At 35.3% G+C, this 20313-nt stretch overlaps 3 protein-coding genes across 9 annotated transcripts; all 3 read right to left on the bottom strand.

Annotated features, from left to right (window-relative positions):
* Positions 1-275: 275 nt before the first annotated feature.
* Positions 276-2893, bottom strand: 3XHMG-BOX2 (HMG (high mobility group) box protein). Its single transcript, XM_022281240.2, has 9 exons — positions 2408-2893; positions 2097-2219; positions 1737-2005; positions 1558-1663; positions 1383-1448; positions 1126-1296; positions 930-1027; positions 754-838; positions 276-650 (listed from the first exon to the last, which is right to left on the bottom strand). Exons 1-9 carry the CDS (start codon positions 2849-2851, stop codon positions 510-512), a joined length of 1503 nt encoding a protein of 500 aa, XP_022136932.1. The 5' UTR covers positions 2852-2893; the 3' UTR covers positions 276-509.
* Positions 2894-4035: 1142 nt separating this feature from the next.
* On the bottom strand, positions 4036-8930 carry LOC111008298 (uncharacterized). The gene is made up of 5 exons (XM_088118590.1): positions 8318-8930; positions 5199-7449; positions 4899-4959; positions 4567-4790; positions 4036-4388 (listed from the first exon to the last, which is right to left on the bottom strand). The coding sequence occupies exons 1-5, from the start codon at positions 8433-8435 to the stop codon at positions 4334-4336; spliced, it is 2709 nt and encodes a 902-aa protein (XP_087974716.1). The 5' UTR covers positions 8436-8930; the 3' UTR covers positions 4036-4333.
* A 1344-nt stretch (positions 8931-10274) lies between these two features.
* CIP1 (COP1-interactive protein 1) lies at positions 10275-19126 on the bottom strand. Of its 7 annotated transcripts, none has more exons than XM_022281235.2 (6): positions 18953-19126; positions 18427-18503; positions 18175-18243; positions 16782-16943; positions 11717-16644; positions 10275-10619 (listed from the first exon to the last, which is right to left on the bottom strand). In XM_022281235.2, exons 4-5 carry the CDS (start codon positions 16873-16875, stop codon positions 11723-11725), a joined length of 5016 nt encoding a protein of 1671 aa, XP_022136927.1. In that variant the 5' UTR covers positions 16876-16943; positions 18175-18243; positions 18427-18503; positions 18953-19126; the 3' UTR covers positions 10275-10619; positions 11717-11722. The 7 variants fall into 7 exon arrangements, with proteins under 7 accessions (XP_022136927.1, XP_087974708.1, XP_087974709.1 ...); XM_088118582.1 differs by lacking the exon at positions 18175-18243 and adding an exon at positions 16987-17092 and having other exon boundaries at positions 16782-16897; XM_088118583.1 differs by having other exon boundaries at positions 18427-18498.
* Between the last annotated feature and the right edge of the window lie 1187 nt (positions 19127-20313).

Below are 20313 nucleotides of genomic sequence, written 5' to 3'. Positions count from 1 at the left end.
GTAAAGTCTGACGAAAAATTCTTGTGGTGATAAATTTTATTCATGGCATTCCACACAAATTCTAGAAGAATTAAAAATAAAAACTTCATATTAATTTATTTTCTCAAAGTTTACAATTATAGTTATAATTATAATCTATTTTTCTATTATCCATGGAAAAGATATATATGATCCAGATCCATGTTCCAGCCCATTGGGCTTCACTTCTTATAAAAGAGTTATTAGACCGTAGTAGTTGGGCTTAGTGGACAGGCCCATCCAAATATCAGTAGATATGCTGAGGTCAGAACAATTTTCCCATTAAAACAGAACATATACCAATTACACACCATTTCAATACTACAATTCCTTCCATCAACAGCTTCAGAAATCTTTTTTTTTTTTTTTTTAAATACCTACCAACAAGAAGATTAGCAGCAAACTAATCAAAACCAGTCATTGTTAGGGACTGTTCAAAATACACTTGAACAGTGAAAAAAGAACAAGAGTTTTCCCAATAGTTTTCTTCTCTAGGCCTTCTTCTCATCAGCATCAGCAGCATTCTTCATTTCAGCAACAGTTTTGTTGTATTCCTCCACTTCCTTTTTGTAACCCTCCATTGCTTCTGCAGCTCTATCATTCCAAATTTTCCTTTCCCCTTCACTCAGTTCCTATAAAGAAACAGAAAACAGACCATCTCTCAGCAACCAGAATTCCCAAATGTCACTAATATTATTATTAGTAAGCAGAAAAAGAATTGCAGTGGATCCAAACCTTCCATTTCACTGAAATCAGTGCATTAACTGTAGAGTTGTTAACTCCTGGCCTCTCCTCCATTACAGTTTTCCTTGCTTCCTTGCTGCAATTAGCACAATAATGGAATTCACAGATTCAGTAAGGCCTTTCACAAAAGAAATTCTTAGTGTATTTGGTTTGTTTTTTTCTTCAACCTGAACAAGATGTAAGAGGATGCAGGCTTCTTGGGCTTGTTGGGGTCAACATTCTTCTTCCCTTCCTTCTTCTTCTTCTGGCGCTCCTCTTTTGTTTTCTGTTCATAATCATTACATATACAACAAAAAGTTCATATCAATGGTTTTGGCTAATGGCTAGTGCAGTCCATATGACAGACGAATGCAATCTTTTTACCTTTATGATGGTCTCATTTTTCTCTTTTTTCTTCAGCAACATCAAAGCTTCATGTTTCTGAAGCTTCATTTGCTCTTCCTCTTCCTTCTTGAGGATAGCTGCTTCCTCCTCCTTTTTCTGCTTGTAAATTTCCATTTCCTGAGTGTATTTATCCCTGTTCTTCTTCGCCATCTGCATGATGTTCAAGAGTTAATATTGATCTTTGATGAAACATAAAGAAAATCTGTTTTTGGTCTTGAATTCTGACGAATACTGACCTCTTCATAAGGTACTCTCTGCTCCTCTGTCATGTTCTTCCACTCCTCACCTGCTAACTTGGCTACCTGAATGGTAAAAACAGTTTAGTTACAAAATTGGACTTGAAAACCAAATAGAATCACCAAACATAGATAAATCCCAATTAGAGAATTGAGAACAAATTGTTAATCTAACCTCTAGAATATTCTTGTTCTCAGCGAGAAGGGTGGCACGCCTCTCATTTGAGAAGAGGAAAAAGGCCGACATTGGTTGCTTGGGCTTCAATGGATCTTTCTCTTTCCTAAGAGACATTTCATCAAACATTAGTAATGCACTTAAACAGTGTCAACAGAGAGGATGGTACTACTACTTACTTCTTCTTGTTCTCCTTCTCTGCTTCCCCTTTGAATTGGAGGTACTGCTCAAGCAGCTCCATGGCTGTCTTCTGCTTCTGCTCCTCTTCTAACAGCTTCATCGCCTCGCTCTCACGCTTCTCTTTAGAAGTGATCTGCAAAAAGGCTTCTTTTTCAGCCTGGTACCTCCCCTCATATGGCTTCTTCTCATCTGCAGTGATAGTCTTCCACTTCGCTCCCAATATGTTCGAGATTTCTTTGAACTCTGCCTCTGGATTCTCCTTCTTGATCTGGATTAGAGGATGAAATTGTGAGTTTCCACAGTAGTTACTTAACAGGCATCATAAATCAAGAATCATCAGCAATATATTTTGAACTTACCTCGTTCCACTGATCCTTGCACCATAGAATGTAAGGTGGAGAGGGCCTCTTCTTTTCGGGGCACTTCTTCTTCTCTTTCTTCTCTTGTTCCTTGTCTTTGTAAATTTGAACCATAGGGAAGTTCTGGTTAAGATAAAAAGTTGATGAATCATCAGAGTTGAAAATTGAAACAGATCTGAAGATTCCTTTCCGATATAACAGACAATAATGTGATAAAAGCAGATCTATAATCAAAGAATAGCAAATTTCTTGTTCATTTCTTCTGAGTAAACACGAGAATTCGAAAAGAAACACAAGATCAAGAAACGAACCATAGTAGGTTTGAACTCCTTCAACTTCTGCAACTTCTTCAACTCGATGTGGAGCTTCTCCTGTTCTTTATCCCTCGTCTTAAGCTCTTCATCCTTCTGCTTAAGAATCTCATCTTTGGCTTTCAAAAGCTCCTCAGTCTTCTCCTTATCGAGCCTCAGTTGTTGAAGCATGTCCTGCATTTCCTGCAACTCTTTGTCAAAGGACGGCTTCGCCTGCTGCTTCTTCGGCGCAGCTTTCGATTTCGATTTTTTAGGCGAAGACAGATTCTGCGAGAGGCTCTCCTCTACCGACGACTGCGTTACCTTCGTAACCATGGATTGAGATTGAGGCTCTTCCGGGGAAGAGTTTTTGTCCTTCAGAGCCTTCCGGCTGTTTCTAGGTTTCTTCGTCCGTCCGGCGGGTTCGCCATTGATCGGAATCTCAGCAGTCGCAGAATCGGCCATTGAAGAGAGGGGAAGAGAGGGCTTGAAGGCTTAGAGCGTAAATTTTGAAAGGTTGAAGGGAGAGTTTTATAAAGGGAGAAAGGAGTTCAACGGTCGGATTTTTCTTTCAAATTTCAAATAAATTACCGAAATTGAATGCTTGTTTTGAGATCCGGCGTCTCAAATCCATTTGACCGTTGATGTTTTTTCTTTTCCTAGAAAAATATATTTGATATGTGTTCCATAAATGTAAAGAGGTTTACATGGCAAAGAATTAATTGTGTTAAAAAAAATTTAAAAAATATTTTAGTTGTTAAATGTTGCCAAAACGAGCATACCTCAACGATAATTGACATATATCTCCAACCAAGAGGCTGTGAGTTCGATCCCTCACTCCCTTATCTACTAGAAAAGAAAGTTGTTAAATGTTATATGTGATTATTGAGTTACTTAAGATTTCTGGGATAAAAAAATCATGATCAATTCATATTTATTATCCTAAAAAATTACCCAAATCATGTCTGAATTATTGAAATTACATCTTTTTGAATTTTTAAATTAAATAAATTATATTCTCAATATTTTTTTAATACAAAAATATGTGGAGTGAGGATTCGAATTCATGACATTTTGATGGGAGATATATATGCTTTATTCAACTACGTTTAGATTGATAATTATAATCTCATTATTGTTATAGTATTCAAATTTAATTCAACCGATAAGCCATAAGTCTCTTTTTATTGGACAAAATGAATTGAGCCAATGTCTTTAGAAAATTTAAATCGTACACTAATATTTAGGACCGTTGGTAACATTTCATATTTCTGTTTCCTCCCTTTTTAATAAAGAAAAATATAATTGTATGTTCCTAACACTTACAAATTCAAGAATGATAAAATAATATTTTTATTTATGTTTTGGTATAAATTAGAAATAGAAATAAGAAAATTATTTTTATTATTTCCAAAATTTTTATCGTTTCTAAAAAAAAAGACTAAAAATATAAATAGTTTTTGTTTCTTAATAAAATTGGAAATAATAAATAATAAACAGTAAAGTTACCGAACAAACTTTCTTTTCCTTCCCCTTTTTTCCTCTCTCAAATCAGGGCAACCAAAGAGAGACAGCAGACCAAAATTCTAAACATCTCAGAACAGTTATTTTGTTTCACCACATCAATCTTGTTCTTTATGCATAAGTAATGGATTGTAATTTGAACATTAAATTTAAAAAAATATAGATAAATAATGACCCCCACAATTTTTCTAACAAACTTCAAATTTACATACTCGAGACAAATTATACAGACAAAACAATCTCACGTTTCAGAAAGAATCTAAAGCAAATGTTTTTGAGTTCCACAGGGCAAAAAGGTATAGGTGTTAGCCATCAACCACTGATTGGATGTACATGGGTCGATTGCTGCATCGGCTTATTTTACACGAATCAGAAGCCGAGTCTCCGAGGGGGAGTTCCGAAACTCTGGAATGCTTGTATGTCTCACTTGAGTGTTCTTGGTACTTTCATGCCAAACCCATGCTTTACTTTTTCAATGCTGTTCAAAAAATGTCCAGGATCAAATGTTTTTCTAAGTGCTGCTACTTGGAAAGAAATATGGTAAACTTTTTAGAAGACAACATGGTTTCCAAACACAGTCGTTTTTCTTTTCAAAAGATAAGGAACTGGAGAAAACATTAGTATAGGGCATGTGGTGAATGAGCAAGGGAACTTACGTCGGGGCGAGTCTTCCCAGGAAATATAATTCTTTCCCGGAACTTTCATCGACAACTCTTCCCGAGATGTCGATTCTATAAAATTTATCTGTAGTAGTAGGCAACCCTCTGCTAGAAAGCAGCTCCAAATCCTTTTGATGAAGTTCTCTCCCATTGATATAGATTCCAGTGTTTCCAGAAGCACAGTTCCTTGGCATTGGATAGGTGAACTCGTCGATAAACGGCTGAATGACAGGCGGATAAAAAGTTAGTTTATTAACAAATTCAATAACTTCGAGCTGTTAAACCATGGGAAAGAAGCTTTCAAACGAGAAATGAATTGGAAAACTCACAGGAATGATGCCAAGACATGGATGGCCCATAACACCCCAGAATCCAGCTTGGTAATCATACCTGATAACCACAGATTAGAGGGGGAAAAGACAATATTATGTCAGATATTTTATTAACGTAAGACTTCATAAATATGATCTTTTGAAGAGATGATTTGTACAAATCATTTTTCCAACTATCCCCTTGAGGTCAAATTTCTCAAAGGCAACTGCTACTATAATCATAAATTCAAAAAATGCAAGTTTTGAAACTTGAAAGATGAGGATGCATCCAAGAGTTGGTGAGAGAAAGAAACTTACCAATAATCTCCAGGTAGAATTGGCCCAGCTAGCTTTTCAGCCTTTTTTACTACATGAGGTGGTAAAGGCTGGCCGTTAACTGAAACATTAGGTCTTCCATTATCCACAATTTCACTAGATCTTGAGAAATCTCTCAAGTTGTTCCTGCTGAGACCCACAAAAAAGGTTTCAGATTCATTACTGGTCTTGTTTTGAACTTCTTCCTCTTCTTCTTTGCTTATTTCCACTGAATCTAGAGAAACATGAGTGTTTGAATAATCTTCAAACGAAACGTCCAACTCACTTGCCCCGGTGACATCGTGGATCACAGTATTCTGCTCATTTTCACTTCCCTCTCTATATTTTCTTGGTTCATGCTCATTATAAGAAGAGTTATCTGAATTCTCATTAGAATTTGCTAAAGATGGTGTGTTTTTTGAAGGCAGTTCAGTAGAGTTGGAGAGATCTTTCAGGCCACAATTGCTGGCTGGAGTCTCTTCTTTTGAAGAAATGAGAGATGAAGATATTACTTCTTGCTTTTTAGATTCACCAATATTCAAATCCTGGTCGTCAGATGGCTTGACGTGGCTGGTGTTGATCAATTTGTTACTAGAATTATCAGAACTTTCTAAGCAGGAGTTGGTGGCATTGACAACTCTTTTGGGGGAACCATCATCAGGGGAAACTTCTTTGGCCTTGGTTTCTGCTGGAACGCTTACAACAAGTCTTCTGTTCTCGACTTTTACGGTAATGACAACCGAACAAGCACCACACTGTAGTTTCTGCCAATCCATCTCCAGCTTGTAAAGTTTTCTTGGCAGTTTCAGCAATTCCAAGCAACTAAAACATACAATGAACGGGGCACCACCTGCAACGGCATCACAAATCTTTCCATTTCTTTGCAAAACTGCAGTACTTGGTTGGCCCACACGAAAACCATCAATGTCTGATTCAAGCTCACTTGGCTGTCTTGAGTGTGGATGTATGTCTTGAGATGGGAACCGATTGACACGTTGCGAAGTGGAAGCCTTGAATCCAACTGTAACATGATCCTCATTATGATACATGCTAGATTTGATTGGTTCTTTTGGAGTTCTTGGATTGCTTATAGGAGAGTTTGGCGCTTGAGGAGGGCCTTGCCTGTTTCTTTTGCTGCATTGTGAACAAGAGCAGGTGGGATGGTGAAAGAAAGCATCTTGAGCATGAGGATCTTGTTCGTAATCCATGAATCTTTCCAGATAGTGTTCACGAGGAAGCCTTGGCGGATATTGATGAGTTGGCGGATAGTTAGCCTTCCTTGTCGTTTGCTGCTGAAACCGATCCTCGTACAGTGGAATGTCTTTCACAACATGCCTGGGAGGATGTAAGAAATCATCACCATTTCTGTGATGATGACCTGTTTCAGGAAAGGTTCCAATGTCCCGGTCGGAGTAATGAGGACCATGGATGTGCGGTGGGCTCTGTGTCGAGAATTGCATCGGTACATTGTAAGGAGGTCGACCGCAGTATGAATCGACTGGAGCTCTATCAGTGACAACTCTTGGTTTATCTCCCAAATCACAAGACTTTAAAATTTGGTCTTTCAACTCATCCAACCTCCTAAGGAGTTCAGCTCGATTTGGGTCCAAACCTTCCACAGCATGTTCATAGGTCCGAACAGGCTCATGATGACCATAGAACATATCCAAGTTCGAACTTGAAGGTCTGTCGCTAGGATAGCGGAAATTTGGAATTCCTTTTTTATCAGCAACATCCATAGAGTTTCCAGAATACACTCTGAATGCATCTCTTTCAACTCTTTGATGCTCAAAATTTGCTCGGTTTCTCGCTGTTCCAATAGGATTACCATAAGGTGCTGTACTTGAAGAATCAGAATCGTAAATATTCATGTCCTTTTCAGGATTATATCGACGAACCCAGTTCTCGATACGTTGTTCTGAAAATCGACCATGTGATTCTTCAACCAAACCAACTTCTTTATCTGCAAGTCTCTGCATGGGCCAAACTCCCTTGGTTCCCTTCTCACTCTTCCTCTCATAATCATCTAAATCCTCTTTATCATTTGATCTAATTGGACTGTTGCTAAAGGCAGTCCTTCTGGACCTGAAGTCTCTCTCTATTCTACTTGTACTTGGAGTTGGCTCCATGCTTGGACTGCCCCACTCAGAGTCAGAAGCACCACCCGAACTACTACCTCCTTGTTCTGATAAATATTCAAGTTTCTCACAGCTCCCAGAATCTTTTTTCTCAATAAGGGGAACTTTTCCCTTTGCTGCACCAACAAAATTGTGATACAATTTAAAATTCACCAAAATGCTCACTCAAAAGAAGGGAAAAAGGGAAAAAAGTTGCAGATCAAACAAGGGTTAAGTTACAATTTAAAACTTTGATGGCAGTGTCTAATTCGTTGTTAAACTCTTCAATTAAGTGATTGAACCTTGGTAGCGTTTTTGGTTGCAGATCCCTCTTATGGCATCTTTGATTGGAAAGAAAACTTCGTAGTCTTCTACTTTTGACATTTTTATTGTACAAATGTACATCACGCTGCCTCTTGATGGTGCATAAACTATAGGAAATTCTTTTGTAATTACAACTTTTCCATGGATATGAACAACTGGAAAGGGATTGTTTAGTCCTTCTAGGTGAAGTTCTCTCTACCCAGCCCTTAGGTTGTCTCCTTTTGGGTTTTCTCTAGAATATACAAGTTTCTTATCTCAAAAAACCTTGGTGGCGTTTCCTATTCTCTCTTGTTGGTTCATCTGGTTAGAAGGGGTAGCTAGACAAAATAGATTTTCGTAGAATTTGATATGTTACTCCAAACAAAGGAGTACATTCCACGTATCACTTCGTTTAGCTCACTTGCCACTTATCTACCGCATCATGTCAAATCAACCAACATTTGTGCAATACACATGTTAGCAACTACACAGAATCACAATTCAAAGTTAAAAGTATAATTGAAACAATGACTAAATAAACACAACAATTTTAATTGACAAACTAAATTTATGGTCTTAGAAACATTGATAATTGACAAATTACACATCTGGCGAACTCTTTTCTATTTCCTCTCTACCTTGAGTCAATTTCTCAGCAGCCAAACAAGAGAGATCAAAAAAGAGTTAAAAGGAAATCCATACCTCTAAGAACAGCACCACACCCTCCACACTGATAAACAGAGATTCCCGAAGGTTCAGGCAAGTAATTATCGCATCTGGGACAGCGAACTACTCGAACTTTCTGCTCCCCAGCCATCATCCAGAACCCATAACAAGATGGAACTTATAAATTCTTCAAACCCATCAAATAGAAGAAGCAATCAAACAATCCCAAAAACCCAAATCAGTTTGCAGACGACAAAAAAAGAAAACTAATCAGGGGTTTTCCCCTAATTGAAGAACAATTATACTAGGGGGAAAAAGCACAAAAATCACAGACCCACAACAAGTAAACGCAGTAAACTCAAAGAAATAGCATTGGGGAATCCGAAAATCATACAAATTCTTCAAGAGAGAGAGAGAGAGAGAGAGAGAGAGAGAGAGAGAGAGAGAGAGAGAGCAATTCAATTCAACTGATCACTTGGAAGATTGACAAATTAGCCATTCTTCATGCCGACACGGTTGTCCCATACTTGTCTCCAGCTTGAACGGTGAAAGCTATGGAGAAAACCATCGAAACGCCATCGTTTCCATCGCAACGCTGTCGTTTTAGAGGTAGTTGGATGATTTTCCCGCGTTCTGTAATTAAAGCGCATGGGCCAAGTCAGACGAAGAGCTGCAGAGACGATCGAATAGTAAGGTAAATAACGTTGACCGATCAGCCCAGCACGATAGCAATAAAATTACCATTATACCCTCGACGAAGACGAGGGATATAATCTGCTGCGGCAGGGTACATGATAAAATTAATGTCAGCTGTATTTTCCTTATAAAAATTAATAAATAACTACCAACTGTCTAGTGTCTTCGGGTAAAGTATAAGGTTTTAGGAAATATAAATATTAAATGGCTGGGTTTTATGTTGACTTTTCTTATTTTCCAAAAAATACAAAAGATTTGAATGCTTCTTAAAATATTAGAATTTTGAAAAAAATTATATTTTTAAATAATGAGGGATCTTTTTTCCACGCTGTTTCAAAAAAATAGTCAACTTTCTAGAGGGCGTTTTATACCGTATTAGTACAATGAGTTTAATATGAAAAAGAAAAGGGAACAATAATAACTTAAAAGGATGGAAAAATAATTTATTAAAAATATATTAAAATTAACCGGTGGAGAAGTATATTTCTTGCATCGAACTCAAATATAGCTTGGATTAAATAAAGAATACAAAATTAACCAATTGGACAAGAGACTGCACCAACCAATGTTACCTGTGGCTCATAACGTAGTCAAACTCAATCCTATAGTTCTTTGAAATTCTTCCCTTTCACATTGGAGCAAGAGATTGCACCGACCAACATTACCTGTGGCTCAAAACGTAGCTAAACTCGATCCTATAGCTCTTTGAAATCCCTCCCTTTCAAGTTATCTTTCTAGCATGAGAGAAAAATGAAAAAAAAAACTTTTAAAAATAATGAGTTCGTTAAAATATTTAATGGTGGTAAGGAGTAAGTTAATCTTTATGAGTGCGAGTTTCTATTGAAAAAAAGTAAACTTATTGAGTCTAATTTATGTGGGAGGTTGTATTTGTTATTTGTCTTTTTGTTGACTATTTGACCATATTTTCTAGTGTGAAATATTGTTTTTGTTTAGAAGAGTTGGGAGACTTCTATTATATTTTGGGTATGTTTGAGATTCACTTTTCTTATTCTCATTGACATATTTGGCAAATTAAAAATTTAATTTTATGAAAGTTTAAAATCACTTAAAAAATTTTAAGTGTCACTGAATATTGATTTTAAAAAATCAATTATAATTAAATTTATTTGTTGAAAATTACTCATTTTATCATCACTCTCAAACACGCCTTTCACACAATGATCTAGCCAAGATAATAGAGTTTAGTTGTTTGAATTTACAAAGTTATTTTTATGAAGAATTTCTATATATATATATATTTACTGCACGATATATATAATCATTTGTACTTAAAAAATGACATGAATAGATGAGATTTATCATTTCTAAAAACATACATCAAGTAAACTAATTCTAAAACAAATCCTATAATACAAAGATAAATGTACAAGAAAAAAGAATACACAAATATCATCTCTAGTCTCTCGAGAGAAATTTTGCCTTCAAATTAAATTAAAGTTTTTCTCGCAATTTCACATCTAGAGCTATACAATGCCAAACTCTCTTTTGAATAAAGAGAACTTGCCTTTAAAAACAAAAAAGATCTCCTCAATTACCCAAAAAATGTAGGGTTTCATTGCAATTTCACATCCAGCGACGCAATTTCATGCATCAAAACACTTTATTTATGCAGGAAAAATACCTACAAGGAAAAAAATAAAGGCATTAAATAATGTAAAACCATCAACATTTAAGAGAAGAAGACTTAAACAATTATTAATCATCGAGTAATTAGCACCAATTGCTTTCACTTTATTTAAGGTTCCATGGGTGTATATATATTTTTTTAATTTCGCCAAAAAAAAATAAATTTAATTGATGGGATATCTTAAACAAATTTTTTAATCAACTCTCTGTTAAATACTTAAATCTCAAGAACTTAAGTGAGCTCTTAATCCACATAAATTATATCCAAGTAGTTGGATTGCCTAGAAAAGACTGAGTCCTGAAATATTTATAAAGAAACCGTAAAGAAAATCAAGCAATCCATTAAGTCGAAGAATGCAAAATATCTTTGACATCTTCCAAAGATTAGATGGAAAGCTCGACATAATTCATAGGCCATCATCATAGGCCAATCAAAAGGGAAACTTAATTTCCTAATTAGAAAAAAAAAAAACATAAACTCCTAAAAGAAAATTTTAAAAAAATCTAACATGCAACTAAACTTTCGAACAAAAACAAACATGTGAGAGAAAAAGTGCCAGAAAAATGATAAATTTACTTAAAGAACAAATAAATGTAAGTAATTAATAAGAATGATTAAAATACTATTTTGGTTTTTATAATTTTAATTTCGATTCATTTTAGTCTATATATTTGAAAAGGTTTATTTTGATTATTGTACTTTTAATTTTGATTCATTTTAATTCTTATATTTTGAAAATATTCATTTTGGTTCCGGCACACTTTTAAAAAGTGATTATTTTAGTCAATGTTTACAAATTTTTAACACAAATTTTACACATGATGGATAAAACAATGTTTACATTTTAAGAAATATATTGATGGAATGTCGTGTTGAAATTGTGATAGAAAAATGAGATTAAAAATAAAATCACGCGCCAAAACTATCACTTTTTAAACTACATGTATGAAAATGACCATTTTAAAATTACAGCTCAGAATAGACCAAAATTGAAATTACTATATATTTTAACCAAAAAGAATTCACCAGGCATAAACAAAAGAAGAAAGAGATACGTGGTAAAACAAAAAAGGGAGTGAAAATTGACTTACTAGTTACTATCTCACGCTCTGGCCTCCTTTAAAATTCAGCTTTAGAACCTCGTCTTTGAGAAAATCATAGCGGCTACGATGATAATCAATCAGCACACAAAGTTGCCTTATCGCTTCTTTCTTCTCCTCTTTCAGACTCAGCATCCCTTCATTCTTCTCTTCCATCATCTTCTCTAATTCTCTCTGTCTCTTTTCGAGTTGGGCGATTGCTTGAACCAATCCATCCTTCTCTGATCCTTCTTTGTTGGCCTTAGTCTCCAACTTCTCAACCTGTTTCATTAATCTTGATTCTTTCTCTTTCTTATCTTGAAGTTGTTCCACAAGGTTTGCCACCTCCTTTTTTAGGCGCTCTGTTTCTTGAATGCCCTTTGAGACCCAACTCTTCACAAACTGAAGATCGTGGGATGTCTCAATTACACACTTCTCATACTTTGCATAGTCCAATTCGAATTTCTTGATGACACATTCCAGTTGGGAGAGGTTACTGTTAATGGTTTCGGAAACAGTGGATATCGTCTTTTGGTGTGCTTCCCTGTTAGCAACAATTGTTGCAGATAATCCATAAATTTTTTCTTCAAGCATTCTCTGTTCTTCTATGTATTTCAGTTCAGCTTTCCGAAATATCTCTTCTTTTTCAGCTAATAACTGTTCTGTAACACGAAGCTTTTGGTTTGATAACCGAAGCTTGACCTCGATCGTGCGAACATTTTCTACCAGATTGTTTAACTCATCACTTTTTACTTCTAGATCTCTTTTTAGATCCTCAGCCTCTAGCTCCAGGTCGTCTTTCACTTGTTCATTTGATTTGATGTTTTTATGGAACTCTTGGGCCATTTCTGCCATCTTCATTTCTGCATTATCTAGCTTTAGCTTACATTCTTGAAACTGCTCTTCTACTACTTTATACTCGTCTTCTAGCTTCTTGTACGCATCCTCGTGTTCCTTCAAGTTTCTCTGATGATCAGCAATCGAACTCGTTAACTCAACTCGCTCCTCTTCCAGTTGTGTCAGGGTATCCAAGAGTTCTTGTTTCTCCCTTTCAACCCGCAACTCAATTTCGCTCTTTTCATTCTGCAAAGAATTCAACTTCTCTTGCAGATTTTCAACCTGAACCACTAAGTTTAGTTTTTGGGTCGAGGCTTCAGCCTCTCCATTTCTGTGTTTCTCATGGAGGGTGGAAAGCTCAACTTCTTTCTCTGTCAAGGTACTCTCTAATTCAAAAAATCTCTTCTCCAGCTCAAACTTTTCCTTCCTGAATTGACTATTATCATCCATCTGACTTTTTAGTTTCTCCTCAAGTTCGTGTTTTTCATTGCATAAGGAGTCAAATGCTAATTCAAGATCGTTAATTCGCACTATTAAATCTTCTTTCTCTTTCAATAGTCTCTGTTGATCTGAAATCTTATTTGCTATCTCCTCATCAAACTTTTGTATCTGTATTGTATATTCTGAAATCATTTGAGTTTTCCCCTCAAGTTGCAATTCCAATTCAGCTTTTTGGCTCTGTTGGAGTTCCAACTGTTGCTGCAACGTATTCACCTGATCTGTTAAGCCCTTGACTTGCTCTGAAGCTTCTTCATTCCTGCATATCATCCGTTCTTGTAGTTCATCATTTTGAGCATGTAAAGAATTCACCTCTTCTAACAGGCGGTTGATCTCCAGAGTCAAATTTGCTATGCTACATGAGGATTGATTCTCACTGTCTTCAAGCTTCTTTCTGAGAATAGAAAGTTCATTTTCTCTCTCCCTAAATAATACTTCAATCTCTGAAACTTGGGCCTGTAGTCCAATATTTTTCTCTCCTAATTGTTTTGCTTCAGCTTCTTTCATCTCCAATTTTTGAAGCAAATCTTTTTCACTTGTTTGCAACAACTCCAATTCTGTTTCCAACCGTGTAACTTGTGCTTCTAGCATATTTACGCGAGTTGATGATTCATTCACATGCACCTCATGCTTCTCAACTAGATTAGAACGTTCTCTTTCCATCTCACCCAAATCCTCCTTCAACGACTGCAATTGAGACACAAGTTCTTGGTTCGTCTTCTGAGTCGATTGAATCTCACTCGTGGTCTCCACAATTTTCAAGTTCAATAATCTGTTTTCTTCCTTGGAAGCTTCTAGAGCATGCGTTAAGCTTGCTGCCTGCTGTTCTGCAGACTGAATTTGCTGCTTCAAGTCAGAAATTTCTCCTCGAACTGTTTCTAATTCTTGGCAAGTGGTCATCTTTTCTTCTTTGAGCTGATTATGAATCTCTTTCAATTCTTTTATAGTTTTTTCTCCCTCTTCAATCCTCCTCCAAGCAGTCTCTCTTTCTTTCATCAAGTTGTCTTTCTCAATTTCCGCAACATTCAATCTTTCACCAAGTTCTGTTTCAAACTTAGCAGCAGAGTTCAGTCTCTGATTCAATCCTTCAACTTCAAGCAAGAACTTAGACTTTTCCACTCCCCAAGTTTCTGCTTCAACCTTCAAATCTTCTATGATTTTATTTGCTTCTTGAAGCTTACTCAAGGCCATCACATGTTCTGAGTTGAGAGCTTTCTTTTCTTCTATTATAGATTCTAACTGGTTATTTAGCTGATTAACCATGACATTTAATTCTTCTTTAACTTTTTGAAGCTCTTCGGTCTCCTTCCATGCAATCTCTTTTTCCTTGATCAAACCATCTTTGTCAATTTCAATATCTTTCAATCTTCCATTAAGTTTTGCTTCTATATTAACAGCATTGCTCAGCCTTTGACTCATTTCTTCGATCTTGAGCAGCAGATCAGCTTTTTCTACACCCCAAATTTCAGCTTGTATCTTCATATCTCCTACGATCTTATCTGCTTCACTTATCTTGCTTAAAGTAGTCGCATGATCCAAGTTCAGAGCTTCCTTTTCTTCAATCGTAGCTGCCAACTCCCTCTTCACCTGATCGATCACGATATTTAATTCTTCTATAACTTTTTCTCCCTCTTTAATCGCGCTGTGTGCATTTTCCTTTTCCTTGATCAAGTTATCATTTTTCACTCCCAAATCTTTCAATCTGTCGTTCAATTGTTCTTCTAATTTTCCAGCAATACCCAACTTCTGATGCAGCCCTTCAATCTTAAGCAGAAATTTAGATTTTTCAACACCCCAGGTTTCCGCTTCAACCTTCATATCTCTTGTGATCTTATCTGCCTCTTGTACCCTACTTACAGTTGTCAAATGTTGTAAGTTCAGAGCTTCCTTTTCTTCAATTGCAGCTGTCAATTGCCTCTTCAGTTGGTCAACCATACCATCTAGTTCTCCTTTAATTTTTTCTCCCTCTCTAATCGTCCTTAATGCAATCTCTTTCTCCTCTATCAACTTGCCCTTTTCCATTTCCAAGTCTTTCAATTTCCTATTCACATCTGCTTCAAAATTATCAGCAACACTCAACTTCTGATTCTGCTGATCAATCTTAAAAAGAAAGTCAGATTTTTCAACGCCCCAAGTTTCTGCTTCAGCCTTCATAGCTGCTATGATTTTCTCTGCTTCATCTACCTTGCTTAAAGCTGTTATATGGTCTAAGTTCAGAGCTTCCTTTTCTTCAAGATTAGTTGTTAGCTGCTTCTTTAGCTTGTCAGTGATGCTATTCATTTCTTCTCTATTTTTCTCTCCGTCCTCAATCAATTTATCTCTCTCCTTTTCCATTTCATTCAATCTTCCACTCAGCTCCATTTCTAATTTCCCAGCAGCAACCAACTTCTGATTCAAAAGTTCGATCTCATGGAGAAGATTAGATTTTTCAACACCCAAGATTTCTGTTTCAGCCTTCATATCTGCTATGATCTTATCTGCTTCATTTATTTTGCTTAAAGCTGTCCCATGGTCTAAATTCAGAGCTTCCTTGTCTTCAATTGTAGCTGTCAACTGTCTCTTCAACGAGTCAGTTGTGGCATTTAATTCTTCTACAATTTTATCTCCCTCGTCAATTTTCCTCCATGCAGTCTCCTTCTCGTTGATCAAGGTTTCCTTCTCCATTTCGATATCTTTCAGTCTTCCATTCAATTCAGATTGAATCTCACCAGCAGTACTCAACTTCCGACTCAGCTCTTCAATCTCGAGCAAAAATTTAGATTTTTCAAGACCCCAGGTTTCAGCTTCAATCCTCAAGGCTCCTGTTACCTTTTCTACTTCTTGTATATTGTTTAAAGCTTCCAAGTGTTTTAAGTTTAGAGTCTCCTTTTCTTCCATTGTGGCTGACAACTTCTCCTTAAACTGATCACTCAAAGCCTTTAATTCCTCTACAAGTTTCTCCTCCTCTTCAATCTTCCTCCTTGCAGTCTCCTTTTCTTCAATGAAACTAGTCATCTCTGTTTCCATACCTTTTAACCTCCCGTTCAACTCAGCTTCAATCTTACCAGCATTTTTCAACGTCAGATTCAGTTCTTCAATTTCGTGCAGAAATTTTGACTTTTGAGCATCCCAAGTCTCAGCTCCAACCTTCAAATCACTAATAATCCCATCTGCCTCTTTTATCTGACTTAAAGCTGTCAGGTGTTCTGAATTTAGAGACTCGTGTTCTTTAATAGTAGTTGCCAATTTTCTTTTCAAGTCCGCTACTTCTAGAAGTGCTGCTTCAAGTTCCTGCTTGATACCAACAACTGCTTGGACTTCGCTCTCCAACTGTCGTTCATTTTTACTGTTCTTTTCCTTTGAAGAATCGTCTGAATCATCTGAATCTGAGTCTGATGAGCTACTAGATGAAGAGCTTTCCTTTTCTTTTCTTGTTTGGAAATTTCTTCTCAATTCTCCAGTCAGATGGTCATATTGGGTATAGAGTTCCTGGTAATCTTTATGGAAATCCTCAATTAATTCAGCAATGATTTCTTTTTTGAGAATTTCTGATTGATCGTGGTCTCCAACACCAATATCTTCATCTTTTATGAGTTTTATAATTTTATTCACTTTATCCTCGACATCTGCATAAAAAATGTAAAATTGTTAATGTTCGAACTATAAAGATCATTAACCATATAAATCAAAGGAAAGATACCCTCTGCATTAATACATGGAAAAATTAGAAAATTAAAGCAGTTCTTAAACACGAAAAAATTACCTGATTTACTTCCTTTCAGCCGTTCTTCTGTTTCTGGATCAAGGTGACTCCCAAATAGAGACTTTATAGAATTCCTGAACCGATGTTTTGTCATCTCCTGGGAATATCAATTTCCCCTAGCAAGGGCACATTAGGACATGGACGTTCAGGAGGAGTCCATGACTGAAAAACAAAATTCAAGTTACTCATGTATTTATCTTTATACCATTAAAGAACATTTAGGGATAAAATTGATGTACGCATATGCCACGCAGGTAAATCCTTATAGATGTCTCTGAACAGAGGAGGTGGAAAGATACCACTTTTCTGGACTGTAATTGACATAGAATTCAAAGACATTATCATGAAATAATCTCTTATCGACATTTTCTAAAGATCCAGATTGGTCGAGGCTTTATAAAAATGTGATTCTTAATTGAAAATAATCGTCGTTCTTTTTTTTTTTTTTTGGTTCAACGTTAGATAGAATAGACCTATACAATGATTTTTACGGCCAAGCTATATCCATGGTTCTTTAGACAAAGCCCATCTGTTTCAGTTTCAAAAAATAAGATGGTATCCAAATAGGTTTATAAATTTTTAATTTTTGTGTCCAACAAATCTATAGCCTAAGCCTATTATATATCTTTTTAATTAATAAATGTAAAATTGAATTTTGTGTAAATTTAAAAAAAATATATCCAAATTTCAAAGTTGAGGAACTTATTAAACACAACACGGAAAAAAGTTGAGGAATTTATTAGACACTTTTCAAATAAAATTTTTAAGAAAATTAAAAAGTTCAATAAATTATTGGACAATTTAGACTACAAAGAAACCGGAAGTCCAAATAATTTCAACACGTTACATTTGTAATTGCCACAAACTTAAAAGGTTAAATACTTATCACACACAACCCTAAAAGTTTAGAGACTAAATTTATAATTTAAATTTTATTTTTATTTTTTCAAAATATAATAATGTAAGGTTGAATTTTTAACCCTAGACCTAAAGAAAAGATTATCAAATATTTCTTTTAGTTCAACAATAGATAAGTTAGGGTTCCACCCTTTTAACATTTTCATCAATCATATATACTTGAACTAATTAAACTATACTCAAACAAAATTTTATCAATACTTTATTGCTGGGTTATATTTGGGTTATATTCAACTTATTGAGAGACTTTCCAGTTGACAGTTCAACAATATATTCAAGCATACCTACAAATGGCATTGTTCATCCAAGTCTGTATCGATTAGAATACGGATGAAAATAGGAAAGTAACATAATGCACATTTCAATTTTCTTAATGGAGACTCTAATGGCTAATGTAATCGAACTGCGCACAATAGCGTAAGCTGCTTACGCCAATTTCTAAAAGGCGCCTAATTTCTGCAATTACAAAACTGACCTCAGGGCATAGATTTTAGAAAAGACAGCTATCATATTGGAAAAGATGAGCTGTTTCTTTTTGTTGGTTCTGCCACAAAACGACTACATCATTATCACCAATTTGAAATCTATATACCAATTAAAGTTTTTTTTTAATCGACGAAGTAAGGAAAAAAATAAATTAATTATAAAAAAGAGAGATAGGGGCAGAAAAATGAATTAGTTTCCAATAAAGACAAAATTTGCGATCGTCTTCTTAGTTGTTACTCACCTGGAAATTCACTTTACTTTCCTCCGTCTTCCTCGTCGAGCTTCAACCAACACTGATATCTGGATCCGGAACCTAGACTGCGAGAAACAAGAATCAATAACAGAGGAAAACAAGCACAAACTCCAATCAATTGTAGCAACTTGCAACCAAAATAGGAGTTCATTCTCAATGATCGGGATATACATCGAAATAGATCATAAAAATTCTCGCACAATCAGATTCACTTGGAAATAGGGGCAGCAATAGCTTCAACACGATTAAAACAATTTAAACTCACAGAAGATCCAATCAAATTAATCAACCAAACATTCAAAAGCAAGAATCGTCCAAAACTATTTCGAGCTCGACATATCATTTATTTTGATCCAAACACGACGATCTGATGCGTAAAGAGACGAAACAGCAGCAAATTACACGTTCAATTGAACTCCAGCATCAAGTTAGCGGCCAAATTTTGAAAGAAATCAGAAGATAAGACTCCGGTAGAATATGAACAATCGAATTCAAAGAAGATTAGAAAAATTACCTTAGAATCAGAGCAAGAAGGTAGATAAAAGAAACCAAAACCAGCAAGAGGAAGCGAGACAGGAAGAGACAGAGAGATGATAGAGAGGGAGATTAACGGAAAATGGGAACTGAATTGAAAATGTAATGGAAGAGAAAATGGTTATGTTTGGATTAAAGCGCCCAGCATTTGCAGCTTCAAAATTTTCAGGGGATGGAATCTTTGGAGCTTACCGAATATATTTACCCTTTATAGTATGAAATAATCACGGAGTTGCCACTGAGATTTTAATCTTCGCTGTGTTTGCGAGCCGTTTATCTCGGGGCCAATTTCAACTTTTCGTCGTCCACCTAACTAGACAAACGTTTTTCCCAATCGTGAGACATTGACGAAAATACGCGAAAAATCGTTTGAACTGTAGTTTAGTTTTGGTCTTTCCCGCTCTTTTTCTTTTAATTACGGGAATCAGTTGAACTCAAATTCACAACAAATTTTGGTACTAATTTTAATATTATCAAAATTATACTTGATTCTTTTAATTTTATCTTCTTACCGGCTGAAATGGTAAAAACTTGTGAAATCAACCAAATTAAGTTCGAACAATCTATAATGTAATTTGTGATTGGAGTTTTTAAAACATAAATCTCCATAAATATTTAGTTGTTGGAATTCTTGTTCAATTTCGGTTGATGCAAGTTTCAAAACGAAAAATATAAAAGGAAAGAGAAAAAGGAGGTGGAGATCAACATATTAATAAATAAAATTGTTTATAGAGTCCTTCCAGTTTAAAGAAGAAATATGTCTAACATCGCTAAGCAAAAGCAGCATAAATCACAAAGTCGAATTGATGAAACTCAACCATATGAACGAATTTAGAACACCCAACTGTTTCAAAATTTTCTCCAAAAATAAAATAATAATAAAAAAATTTCATGAAACTCGGGTGACTAATGTAGTTGTAGGTTGCCATCATTTTGTTTGTTTTTTTTTTTTTCAATTTTAACTTGCGTTCTCATTTTTATTATGGTTTTTAAAAATAAAATTTCAATATTCTAACCATGTCTTTGTGAATAATATTCATGAAAATGAAATGGTGATGGATTGTTCGTAGGGAAAATGTTCATTCCATCTCCTCTTCTGTTTCCTTTGGCTGCTTTGCTAATATCGATTTTTTGTTACTAGCTATTTTAATAACCAATAAAATGCTTTTTTTTCTTACATGACCAATGAAGTGTTTATGAGTCCGTTTCTTTTTAAAGAAAATTTGTAATTGGTAGCTAAAATATTTGTCATATTTGTAAATATAGCAACAATTTGTAGATTATATAAAGATGGTAAATATTTGAAATTTGATCAGTTTTTTAGTTATATCATTGTTTCGT

The sequence above is a fragment of the Momordica charantia genome (genome assembly GCF_013281855.1).
Source record: "Momordica charantia cultivar OHB3-1 chromosome 10 unlocalized genomic scaffold, Mcharantia_2.0 BLBB01000010.1, whole genome shotgun sequence".
In the NCBI taxonomy this organism is placed as follows: Eukaryota; Viridiplantae; Streptophyta; class Magnoliopsida; order Cucurbitales; family Cucurbitaceae; genus Momordica; species Momordica charantia.
This window is presented reverse-complemented; position numbering and strand designations above follow the sequence as displayed.